This window comes from Acipenser ruthenus, chromosome 9 (assembly GCF_902713425.1).
Source record: "Acipenser ruthenus chromosome 9, fAciRut3.2 maternal haplotype, whole genome shotgun sequence".
In the NCBI taxonomy this organism is placed as follows: Eukaryota; Metazoa; Chordata; class Actinopteri; order Acipenseriformes; family Acipenseridae; genus Acipenser; species Acipenser ruthenus.
In genome coordinates this window covers 37,379,301-37,392,934 of record NC_081197.1, presented here as the reverse complement: position 1 = coordinate 37,392,934, position 13,634 = coordinate 37,379,301, and the positions used below count along the sequence as shown (strand labels likewise).

General features: G+C 35.8%; 1 protein-coding gene across 13 annotated transcripts in view; it reads left to right on the top strand.

Annotated features, from left to right (window-relative positions):
* LOC117405672 (syntaxin-binding protein 5-like) overlaps window positions 1–13,634 on the top strand; it is a 188,312-nt gene that overhangs the window by 116,171 nt on the left and 58,507 nt on the right. For all 13 annotated transcript variants that reach the window (XM_034008909.3, XM_034008907.3, XM_034008903.3 and 10 more), the window contains exon 6: window positions 10,723–10,786. In XM_034008909.3, coding sequence (XP_033864800.1) covers window positions 10,723–10,786 — 64 coding nt within the window. The remainder of the gene's footprint in view (window positions 1–10,722; window positions 10,787–13,634) is intronic.

The following is a 13,634-nucleotide window of genomic DNA, read 5'->3' as shown; positions in this document are numbered from 1 at the left end:
ATATGGGATTCTAAACAACAAAAAACATATATTAGTTCAAACAACTGCTCTATTTAAGACCTGTAGTTGCTCTTTAAAATGGATCACTGCAGTTTGCAAGGGCATTTTGGTTTGTGTTAATTAAGCAAAGCGATGGTTCTGACCGGGAACTCCCTTTAACCTTTGATCAAATCATGTAAATATCAAGCATATTTTTGGTGCTTCTAATATCACACTACAACATCCATCGATCCACTACGTCTCAGCTGTGCACCAGGGTTTGCCTCCTCCTCCCAAACCTCCACCTTCTTTTTTTGGGTTCCTCAAACAGGGGCGGGCAGCTATCCTGCCCCGCTACCCATGGCTTCCCTACGGCATGCCTCTCACTTATCTGTAAGCTAATTTATGGGCAGGGGTACCTTGAAAGGTGAGGCCAAAAATATGTATATTGTGATAGTGTTGTATAGTCTGTTTCAATAAATAATCTATTGCATGAGTTTCCTGACTGAATGACAGGGATGGTGGATGTGCAGATATTGACGTAGATATAAAAAACAGAGCATGAATATAGAAATATAGATAACTCTTAATGAATAGTAAGAAAATAGTAAATCAAACTAACATCAGATTACAAATTGCTGTGTTTTTTTAATTCAGGTGCCAAGCAAATTGTTTAGGATGTGTTATGTATGCCGGCAAACAAGCCGAACTGTACCTGAATTTGCAGCAAATGTGGAAACAAACTGTATTTGAAAGTTTCTTAAAAATGTTACCTCATTATTTATTTCTTTATTTTTTTAATTACAGATAAATGCCAAAATAGGGCACATCATGTTTTGGGGCATCATTTCCAAACCACTAGTATAACCTTTAATTTCTGAAATGTCAGGGTTGAAGTGTGTACTAGTTATGTAAACTCTGAAAATAAACTTCAGCCAAAATGTAAAGAGACTGATATTTCTGTGCACCTAAAAGCATCTTGACCTACATCAAGAATGTCAACATTATCAGAAACAAAAATCCTTATTGTAAACTAAATAAGAAAAATTGTAATTAACAAGAGAGTTCTCAGAAAAGAAAGCAAGGGCACTAATGCCTTCATAACACATAGGTGTTAAACATGTGTAATATACTCTAGACTTGTATAGACATAACATGTGAAATGATAAGTGCGTTATGCCATCATCTGATAATAAATAAGCATATGCAAATGTTTTATTTTCAAATAGGAATTATACAGTTTAAGATAATTACCACACATAAGTATGTTTTTTTTAGATATGTGACTGGGCATACAATATGTGTTCGTACAACAGTTGTAGTCCATGTTTGTTTGTTTCTGTCAAATACATAACCATACTGGCAAAAGTAGCAAAGGAGCATGTTGCCAAGCAGAACAATAGTTTTGAATTGCTATAAGCCATCTTGCTTGGTTGCCAATTGCTATGCTAATATTTCGGGTGTCAATAATAAAAATAAATCAGAATTCAGTTATTCAGACCTCATGTTGATTTTTTTAAGTACATATTTTCCTCCCTTTTTTTACAGTGAGGATAGTATCCCTCTTTTACATACAATCCAGTACCATAATGTTGAGGTTGTCGCCTCTATTAAAGTTCCCTTGTTTGTTGTTTAAGACAATTGTTCAAGCTTCTAGGTATTGTACCTGAAATGTTTTCAGGCAGGTTTCCATGACTCATTTCTGGGTCACAACCACCTCCTACCCGCTTTACACTATGCTTTAGATAATAATAATTATTTGCTGCCGTGGGTAAATATGAAGCATCCTTTCAAATTGTATCAGGAATTTATCAGCCTCTCAGTATGGCACAGAAGCACCATAGAAGCAGCTACCACCTGTGGTATTGCACATATTTCGCGTGCTGCAAAGACAAATCAAGCTGTGATGAATGTCATGGTTTTGTGTTTCACTGTGATTCAGTCCTTACACCACTGTTATTAGTGGAGCATAAGAAAAGGTGACATTGCTGTAAGTTTGGAATCAGAAAAGGTGCTTTCTGCATACATCTTTTTTTGCACTTACAATAAACAGAACATCTTTACACTTTACTATCGTATTTGTGTGCATTCAAGATAAGCTTTTCTCTTTGTTTTTACAACACCTACCAAGCATCCACATATGCTCAGACACACACACACACAGACACACAATCTAGTGTGTTCAGCTGGAAATCATGGGTGAAAGCACTGACCTTTTTCAATTCTATTATTGTCAGCACACATATAGCAGGTGTCAGAATGAAATGACCAGGGGCCTGTTGCATAGGACACTTCACTTAATTCCACTTAATTAAGCTTGGCAAGTAAGAACAGTATATTTCTTTCCTTAACCAAGATAACCTTTAAAGTATGCCTAAAGCACTTAGAATAAACCAGTATATGAATCATTTATGTACACAGCAGGTGTTGAAAGATACATTTTCCTATTCAACATTACAGTGTGAAGAACATTTTTATTGGGTCACATTTTTAAATGTATCTTGCATTCATTAAAATCCAGATACAAAATGACGGTTACAAATTATGTTGTTAACACCCTTGCACCTGGATATTGTTGTCTAGCTGTTTATTCTGCACTGCATTGCATTCACCTCTGTTAACTCACCACTCTGTCACAGACTCATAAGACACGTGTTTCTCCTGGCAAACACTCTCAATTGAATCCAAAATGCAAACACATAAAAATATTTAAAGCCTACTTAACCAAAATGAGGGGCTGGAATACAAGAATTGTGACCTTTACTGTGACCTGGGGATGTGTTTTGCTGGAATTTTCTATTTGAGATCTACACAATTAACAGAATTTAAAAAAAAAAAAAGAAACCTGTGAAAATACATGTTTCTGGATTCAAATATAAGATTCTCACAATAGCTACGTTTACAAAGAAAATAGAGGTAGCCATCTATGATTGTAGCACAATTGTTCGTGAAAATAATCCACTTGACCCGGTCCTTTTTTTATTATGACATGGATTTAGAACAAACTTCTAAGTGCCATGCCAGTGGGTGTCATTTTATGGTAACTAAGGAGAGGCTGTGTTAATATTTATGATAACATGCATCATAAGAACATATCATTAATTAAACACGCACATCATTAAAACGGTGTTTACAACAACTTTGTAAGATTATAGAATGATAGTATAGAAACATTTACTAACCTGATTGTGGTCATGCGATCATCAGTATCAATAGCTTCACTGTAAAATTTCAAATTAAAACCAAATATGTCTTGTAAAAGATAGATGATTCTTATTTCCAAATCAATCCAGTTTTCAAAGAGAGGTTATAACTAATATAATTATAATAAGAGAACTACCTTTTTTGTATTAAAATACTTTTCAACAATGGGATTTGATGCTGTGATCTCAAGGACCATAAACAAAGGCTCTGTTGATTACGCTACACACAGAGGTTAGGTAGCTGGTGATATTATAGTGGTCTATAAATTTATATATATATATATATATATATATATATATATATATATATATATATATATATATATATATATATATATATATATATATTGTAACACATCAGGGAGGGGGTTAGTATCCTCCCTGAAGAAAACATGTGCGTATGCACATTTTGTTTAATTGTTTTATTGTTTTGGTAATTTGTTTATTGTTTAATTATCACCCGCACCTGATATATATTGTAAATTAATGTCAGGTGCAGGGTATTTGAGACGTGCAGCTTGTCTGCACAGGGCTGCTGAGTAGAAGGAGGCAGAAGGTGCGCTCTGCTGCCGAGCAGTCAAAGTGCTGAGTTAAACTTGTGTGGTTTCCAGTGTTTTTATGACAGGTAAACGGCTTAGCCGTCCTGCGAGCTAGTCAGGGACCTGCATAAAATGTTTAGTTAGTGCTCAAAACGGAGCTAGGTGTTTTGTTTCGTTTTGTTTATTTATTTTTGTGTATATTAAAATTAGCGCTTAAGCGCTTGAAAATCCATTTCTTGTGTCCTGGGTCCTGCTTTTAAAGGGGCAACGAACGACCGTGAGTGCCGGCCGGTTACATATGGTGGCAGCGTATGTGGGCGCCCCTACGACCCAAAAAGAAATGGAAAGCATTGAGGAGTTGATCGCAAGGATCAACCGGAACACCGCTGCTCAGTTAGAGCAGAGTGAGAGATGGGAGAGAGAATTCGGGTTGACTCCGCTGGAAAGAGAGGAGCGGGAGCCAACAGAATTGGAGATGCTGCTCCAAAAATGGTAGCAGGCAGAAGCGTTGTTGGCAGTGCCGGCGAGAGAAGCCCTGGAATCGCCTGCACCAGAGGAGCTGCTGCAGGGAGAACAGGAGGAAGAGACCGTCCCGGAGCCAGAGGAGGTGAGCTCCGCACCTCCACCACAGCTCCAGCCCACAACCCCGGAAGAGGATCCGGCGCTGGTCAGTGCGGTCCCTTGCCCCTTGCTCCTGGACACCCTGCCGGTCTTCCTAGACCTCCCTGCGCTTGGCCTGGAGCCCAGGAGTCTGCACCATCGGCCACAGCTCTGCCCCTGGTTCCCTACTCCGCTCTCCCCAAACACCCAGACGTCGCTGGGCTGCTGCCAGACGTCGCTGGTGCTCCCCCTGTTCGCTGCTAAGCTCCCCCTGGGTGATCGGACATCGCTGCGCCGGTCCCCAGGTGAAGACCTCTGCCCGCTGCTGCAGCCGCCTGTTCCCCGGCCGTCGCTTCGGTCACCCCTGTCATCCCGGTGGGGTCCCATGTCGCCCGTTCAAGGTCCCTTCCTGGAAGCGCCGGAGGAACCGACCCACCCTCAAGCCCGCCCGTGCAAGAGGGCGAAAATTGACATTTGTGGACTCGAGGGTGGGTGGTTGTGTTTTAGGGGAGGGGGTGGCCTTGGAATGGCCGATCAGTGTTGCACACTTGAGGGGGAAGATGTGTAACACATCAGGGAGGGGGTTAGTATCCTCCCTGAAGAAAACATGTGCGTATGCACATTTTGTTTAATTGTTTTGGTAATTTGTTTATTGTTTAATTATCACCCGCACCTGATATATATTGTAAATTAATGTCAGGTGCAGGGTATTTGAGATGTGCAGCTTGTCTGCACAGGGCTGCTGAGTAGAAGGAGGCAGAAGGTGCGCTCTACTTCCGAGCAGTCAAAGTGCTGAGTTAAGCTTGTGTGGTTTCCAGTGTTTTTATGACAGGTAAACGGTTTAGCCGTCCTGCGAGCTAGTCAGGGACCTGCATAAAATGTTTAGTTAGTGCTCAAAACGGAGCTAGGTGTTTTGTTTCGTTTTGTTTATTTATTTTTGTGTATATTAAAATTAGCGCGTAAGCGCTTGAAAATCCATTTCTTGTGTCCTGGGTCCTGCTTTTAAAGGGGCAACGAACAACCGTGAGTGCCGGCCGGTTACATAATAAATATATATATATATATATATATATATATATATATATATATATATATATATATATATATATATTTGTGATTCATATTTAATACAAATGTACAGTATTTTACATTATTCAGAGAAGTCTCTTGTAAAATTCCTGAGAATGTACTTTTGACAATTGTGGGGAAGTACAAATACCTTGTCCCGAGTTTCATTGACTCTTGAGTTATTTGTTTTTATGTAGTGCAATAAGCATTTCTAACACAAGATTTGCCCACAGGATTACAGAAGATAAGGAAGTGCAGTTCTGTCTCAGTAAGATGATGATTCTTGAATGTGTCTCTTGAATTTGACACATTTTGACTCCTGGAAAGATGTTCATGGTACCAAACTAGTACTGTCCTACCCTCTCTAGGTGTTCCACACTTGGAACGTGCATTTCCAAAGTCTAAATACTATAGTACCATGACGGTATGATGACATCAACATTCTAGAAAAAGTACGTTCTGTTCTGGGTGCCGGAATTTGTTGTAAACATAGCCACTGTTACCTTTTTATTCCAAGCTTTTTTTTGTTGTTTTTTTTAAATTTTTTATTGATTAATAGTATACCAATCTGAAATCTGTTTAATATTAGCATTTGCCTTTAATAAAGAAACATCTAAATTGCAGGTCTGTGGTTAAAAAATATGTTATTGGAAGTCTCTGATACTTTATGGTACTATGTCCTAGATATTTTATGTGGTAATAAGCAACATACAGTACAGAGATTGACCTGTTCTCCCTTTATTGAAGAGACATTTCTGGAAGCACTGTTTTCTTAGGCCCTAGCATATTGAAACGTCAACTGTTAGATACTGTAAGTTCTTTTAAAGCTCATTTACTCCCCTCCAGCTCATAGCTTCAACATTTTATTGGACCTGATACATGTGTTAATGGTTGCTTATTTACGTAATTTATATCCATTGATGATAATTATCATGTTTTTCTTATCTCAACAACATATTTTGTGGCAAAAACTCTTAATAAAAGAAATTAAAATAATCATGAGTAATAAACAGTCAGGAATAACTGCTGGGGACAAAATACAGCTTGATATTTGTCCGATGACTAAAGTTAAAATGAATGCCGGGGCTGATTGTAATAAAGCACAGTCTGTCGTATTGATATTATGCCAGTATGAAACACATACTGTTTTGTTTTCAGTGCTTAAAATGTGCTCTCTCATCTAAAGCTATTATTGTTGCAGACGTATACCATCAAGACAGAGAACCTTGTAAAATCCAGAAGAACTTGATAACTTAGCAAATGTCATTCTCGAACTAATGTCAGTTTAAAGTGTCAGCACATTTTTGATGTGGGATGTCTGATGTATCTGGGCATATCTTCTTAACACACAGGCAACTCCCAACAGGGTTTTGATTGATGCTGTAATGCGTACAGCTTTGCTTTTAAATCACGAGACTGCTTTGATTGTACTCTCAAATTATTGATCCTTTTTTGGATTCTGTAAATCGAGCTGTGTGTTTACTAGCACAACACTCCCAGCCCTTTAATTGATGTGCGCAAGAGAATCAATTTTAGTCTCTGGCTCACATTCTGTTAACAGGCTTAAAGAGCTTGGCTTCCACAGTAGCAGATTCATCTTTTTTTCTTGGAAAGGCTTAGTGTCTATTCAATTTCTGGCAAGTGGTCTCATCATTTCCATTGATCATGTTAATGTTTTTTTCCATGCAAAAAATCATGCAGGCTTCAATTAGAAAATGTTTTAGTATTAACATTTGCTACACAGCTATTTGGCTGTTTTTTTCTTTCTTTCTTTTTTTATATTTTCTTTTTTATTTGCAGAAGAACTTATTCCTGCCATTGTTCCCCACTTTTATTCTTATGTAAATGTTATTTTTCTCAGTGCTAATGTCAGCATTGTGTTTGTATTGATTTGGTAAATAATAATAATAATAATAATAATAATAATAATAATAATAATAATAATAAAAACATTGAAATAGTGTAGTGTGTATTGTCTCCCCGTCAGTGAATTTGCATAATTAAGTGGAAATTGTTAAAAAGCATTTATTTTTTATCAGTGGTTGTTAAAATTACTGATAGCACTATTACATGCTTTCCCATTCTTAAGTTTTTCATCAATACATTATTTATGGAGTACAAAACATGATAGGTTGAGAAATGTGAAAAACTGTGTATATAATTCTTTAATAGCTAAAATACCTTTGTTGAGGTTACCACAATCAGGGTATTGTATTGCTAGCTAAACATACAGTACTTTCATGCTCCATCAAAGAATGATGACCTTGTGGATTTAGTTACCATGGATTCCATGGCCTGCTTGATTGGATATACAGTATTTATATTTTATTGAAAGAAAGCTTTGTGTCTCTCAATGTTACAGCAGTACACTTTGTTATATTTACTATACATGCTGTTCCAACAAAAATGGCCCTTTTCAACCACTTCTAAAAGCTGAATTTCTAAAGCAAGGTTTAAGATATGACCCTGCCGCAACTGTGTTATAAAGTAATTGACAGACCATGGTCAGGGCATCCATAACTATGAAGCACTCAGTAGACATTGAAAAAAAAAACTTAGAAACTTTTTTGGGGTATTTCTAAGGTGGCAGAAGATGAGAAACTCTATCAAGTTGTAGACATGGTACCATTTCACTAAATACATGTCTTACATAATCTGTCTCATTCTCTTCTGGTCTGCACATAATTTGTATGTATCATATAAATAACTATATACCTTGATAGCAAATAACAGTTGACATGCATATGAATAATGCACACTTTTATGCAAGGCTGTAATTCCATCAAGGAATTCTGGTTACATAATAAACTATACTTATTCTGGTGCTTTATAGAGATAATTATAAGGGTATCAAAGTAGCCTATTGATTCTACTAACCCTAGATATTCTTAAGACCTGGGTCTTTTTGTTTCCAGTGAGCCCTGGGGAATGCTGGTACAGTACATCTTACACCAATCCGGTACAGAACTTCAACCATTCTAACATTTAGGCATAGTTGATGTATAAACAAAGGATAATTGCACTTTTATTTCTAGCAGCAGCATCTAGACACCATGTTTCCATTCTGTCTATGTGTATGTGAATATACCTCTTTTGTTAGGGCTCAGTTGAAACCTGAATTTGATCAATCTTTAATGCAGACCTTTTTTAGCATTTGAAAAGCACAGGATATGGACTACTAGTAGATCTAAAAAACAATCGCACTTCCTCCAATCAGATCCTCCCTTCTGTCCAAATGTTAGCACTTTCTTTGTGGAATCTTTTTTTCTGCATTTACCAATATAAACCCAGGATCCCCTTCTTTCACTTCAAAGTAAACAAAGAAATAAATCAATAATAAATAAATAATATTTTATGGATCCATTTGGGTTTTGATGAGCTTACAGTAGCTTTGAGTCTGTAGAAAAGGAACAGACAGCTGCTTGGCACATCATGCTACTCTCAAAGGAGTGAAGAAATTTGCAGGTGAAGAATGCTTGCAGGAATCAATGCAAAAGTAACATACTGCAGCCCTTAGGATAAAAATACAACACATACTTCCTAATGTATCACTGCCTATCAATCAATATATATTTATCAGTATCTCTTATTAATTATTCCTCCAACTCGCAAAGGCATGTTTTTTTAAAGTTTTTTAAAGCTGTTGTAAATAAAGTTTATATTGCTGAAATTGGCGATAATGACAATACAGTATAAAAGTTTTGAAAATAATCCCTGACCAAGGTTTAAGAAAATACATATCAACAGTCCTCTGGGTACTGTGTCAATTCCACTCCCATTGCCCTACAATGTATTATAATCAGAAGTTAAACTGCACAATGAAAATGGCTATTGATGTGTAGGATAAAACTGATTTTAAAATCTTAGGGACTGCACATTTACACTGCAATTTAAGTCAACTGAAAGCTGGCAGTCGACCAAAGCATCATTATGCTCGTAGAATCCACCCCTGGTATCACAGTGACCTTTCAGGAAGAATCTGCTCTGTGCTTGAAGGGGTTCTTAACTGGAACTCCCCTGGTGTAAGCACTAAATGAAATAATGACAAACAATAATGAGGGCTTGTGTTATATTCCCCCAGGTAATTTGGTTTAAAATCTCTACTGCAGTGCCTGGGCGGTTTTTAAATCTGGCATTGTACTTCATCATTTCTTAATTACACTTCAGGCCTTACGTTACTGTCTATCATATTTAGCATCCTCAAGAGAAATTTTTGGAAGTCCTACTGGTACGGGAATAATGCAAATGTGGAACCATATTTCTCAGTTACTGCCATGCTATTAAAGCCCTGCATGCATGTGTTTAGAGGGGAATCGCCAATAGTCTTGTTCTCTTGCTAGGTGAAGTAATATGTTTTTATGTGACCTAAATTGTGGACAGATTTGAGCTTCAGTTATCAAGATTTTCTTATTGTGTCATTTAAATAAATGTAATCCTGGTATCCATGTTATCAAATCTATTTTAGGAGTTTCATGTATTTCACACTTTACATTAAGTGTCTCTAAATTACTGTGCATTTACACCGTAATTACATATGCACTTACACATAATCAGTAATTACAATGTTATAATGTATAGTTACAATACACTTAACGTGTAAATATCTCTGCTTGATATCTGTAAGTAGACAATTGTATCAGAAAAGGGTTAGGGTCTATGGTTAAGTGTAGAGTTAGGGTTAGGGTTATGACTGGGGTTATAGCATGTACAAAGATTGACAAATTAAGTACATTGTAACTATGCATAATAACATTGTAATTGTGTCAGTACACATGTATTTTCTAACTACTATGTAAAAACACAGTAATTAGAGACACTTAATGTAACGTGTTCTATATTTATCTGAAATCTACTTTCATATCATACCAGTATATATCGAATTTGGCTAGGACAATGTGGTTTACACACCTCCCCGAAACAGTCTCAGAGAGCTTTTAATGTATTACTTAAATAAAACAAACCTGTTTGGTTTAGAGTGAAGTTATTCATCTTTAATGTTAGCAAAGACGGGACCTTTCACAAATGTGTTCCTAGTTAATGTATTTCACAGGCAGGTCATCCAAGCCAATATATTTCACAGGTAGTTCACTTTCCCGCCTCTTGATTAATTTGACATGATGTGAAAGAGAAGAGATGGATGTGATCTTTACCTGGCACAGCAGACAGATATCATGAGGGTTCATTAAAACTACCTGGTATTCTCGAAAGTACTCTACAGTCCAAGTACAAACATCACACCTACATCCAAATTAAAATGTAAAGTTTATATCTAAATTGTACGTTACTGTATTAAATACACAAGCACTAATTACTAATGTATTTTTTCTTCATAGAGCAACAAAGACCCACCCTGGCCCTGTGGTGCACTTAAGTGACAGTCCTAGGGATGAGGGAAAGGTAAGTACAGCAAGTCTAAATGCAATGTAGTGATTCACATAGAACTGTGGATATTCAAAAGAGATACAGTAGGACATGTTTAATTTGATATCAAACATCCTGATTTTAAAGTTGTGGTTCAGCTACCTATTATAAAAGTGTCAAATAAAATAAAATATGTGTCAGTCTGCAAATTGGAGTCTTGGTCAATAAAGAACTCAAACTATTTCACATCGCCTATTAAAATGCAAGGGCTGCATGAGCCTGCTATAAGATTTATCACACAGTAATGGACAGTACATGCACAATATCTAATTATTACAGCCTAACCAGAATAAAATGAACTGATAATACAGTAGTTGTAAACAAGTGTGGGCATGTTTTTTTTTTTTTTCTCAAGCATGTCTCAAGTGTAGAATGGGACCAAAATTAGGCCCAAATAACATAAATGACTGATGGAATTTCTGCATTCACTGTAAACCCAATTCATTGTATCTTTTTACATTTATACCAAAAGTTATCCATGTTTGATAGCAACACATGAAAAGATAAATACATGTCTGATTACATAAACTAGACAAATACATGTCTTATTACATGAAAGCAACGGAACATGGATTAGTGTAAGATGGCAAACTAAAATACCACATTAATTTTTTTAAATTAGAAATCCCATTATAATAAGAGGTGCATGTGCATACCTAAAGGAATGCCAAATGTTCAGGTTTTCTGCATAGTTCTTTACCACAGGCAATACTCACTTCAGTACTTTGACACTAGTGTAGGTATAGTACTATTTCAGGGTTTTTTTTTTTTTGTATAAATTTTGCATTCTTGTGTTGGATTTAAAACATGCACATGTTCTCAAAGACCCCATATAACAAATAAATATGAACAAATTCAAGATTTAACACTTTGAAATGAATGCATTTTTTCTATATAAAACTATATTTTTCACTAAAGTTAATGAAGGCACATCCCAGTTTGCATACTACATGATTTATATTTGTTTTTATTATTTATTATTAAAGAAATCTATATCTATCTATCTATATATATATATATATATATATATATATATATATATATATATATATATATATATATATATGAACATTAAAAAGGGTGTTCCTTTTTGTCTGCCTGATCATGTGTGTTTGTGTCTCTCTCACTCTCGCTCACTCCTTCTCCTTCTCAACTTGCTATTGGTGTTCCCTTTTCAAATAAACCTCCCTTTACCTGATTCGTCTGAAATCTCATTAGAGATGCCACACATAAGTGCACTTGCAACAAGCTCCGTGAGGTTTTGTTGAAATCAATTTAAACATTTCATTATACAGAATGCACTGCATTTGGTTACATTTTATTTTTTAAACAACATTACCATGTTGAATTGAACATTATACATTGGTGAATGACTAATTCAAACCAGAAATGTGACAAGTTTTAAAATACCTTAAAACTTGGACATAAATAGATCTTTGTGGCCAGTGAGGGAGAGAAAAACATTGCAAAGATATTTTCAAACAGTAACATTATAACATTTGAAGCAGTAATAATGCTATGACTCCATTTCAGGGATGGAAATAAGACTATAATTGCATAGTAGTTTGATCCATTTCTGGTTTTACTATGAGCTTAATAATAAGACACACCTGAACTTGTTACCTATACACTGGGGCTAATGAAGCTCATGGTAAAATCTGGAATGGGTGAATTCCTAGTCTTATTTCCATCCCTGCTAACACTCTGGGCCCTATTCATTGAAGTACTTGCCGACTGCTGTAATAAAACAAATTTCGTTTAAAACTAACGAAAGTCATCCATATTGCTATTCATAAAATGATCTGAGCAAACGGGCGACTGTCGCAAAGCACTTTATGAATGGGTATACAGTCGTTCAAGAATGAAAATCCGCCTCTTTTGATGACATCATCAACTTTATTAATGTTCCCTGGGTAGCGTCAGTAGCTGTTGCAAAAAGATAAACAGAATCCACTGACAGTAGCCTACTACCGAAACCCGAGTCTGCAGCTTCCAGTCACGGGCAGTTTGCAAAGCCTGATTCCGATGCCCCTATCACGTCTGCCAAAAATTCAGGACATAATTTAGAAAAAAAATGTTACTTTTTTTGTTTCGTTGCATTTTCGTTTTGTTTGGCAATGCTAGTAAACACATTTCCATAGGCACACATACGATTTCCATTCTTAACTGCAGGACAAAGAAAATAAATAAATAAAACTATACAAAAAGCACTGTAGGAGGACGTTTGAATAATACTGTAATTCTGGTAATAATAATAATAATAATAATAATAATAATAATAATAATAATAATAATAATAATAATAATAATATTCATAATAATAATAATAATATTCATAATCATCATTTTGAAAACGTTAAATGTTAATCTTACAAATCAAATTCTCAACTATTATTATTATTATTATTATTATTATTATTATTATTATTATTATTATTATTATTATTAAACCCAGCTCAAAGCAGGGAATCAATCAGGGACAAGTTTATGTTTATGAATCAGTGAAAGTTTCACGTCGTATTGCACAATGTACGCAAAATGAATCGTTTTGTGTTGCGCGAAAGAGAAAAAAAGACTCCCTTTCGAACACTGATCGAACCTCGCACTGTGGCTCGATCAATGTTTTTTGCAATATCAAACAAGCCCAAATTTCTCACTGACTGCATCAGCAGCACTGGTATACTGTATATTGTAATGCTCCATGAAAATGAACAGGTTCACACAGGCTGTTTCAAAAATGATTATGCCAGAGAATATGTTCTTGTGTGAGTATATATTTATATTAAACATTTTCCTTCATATAAAGCTACAGATTTTTTTTTTT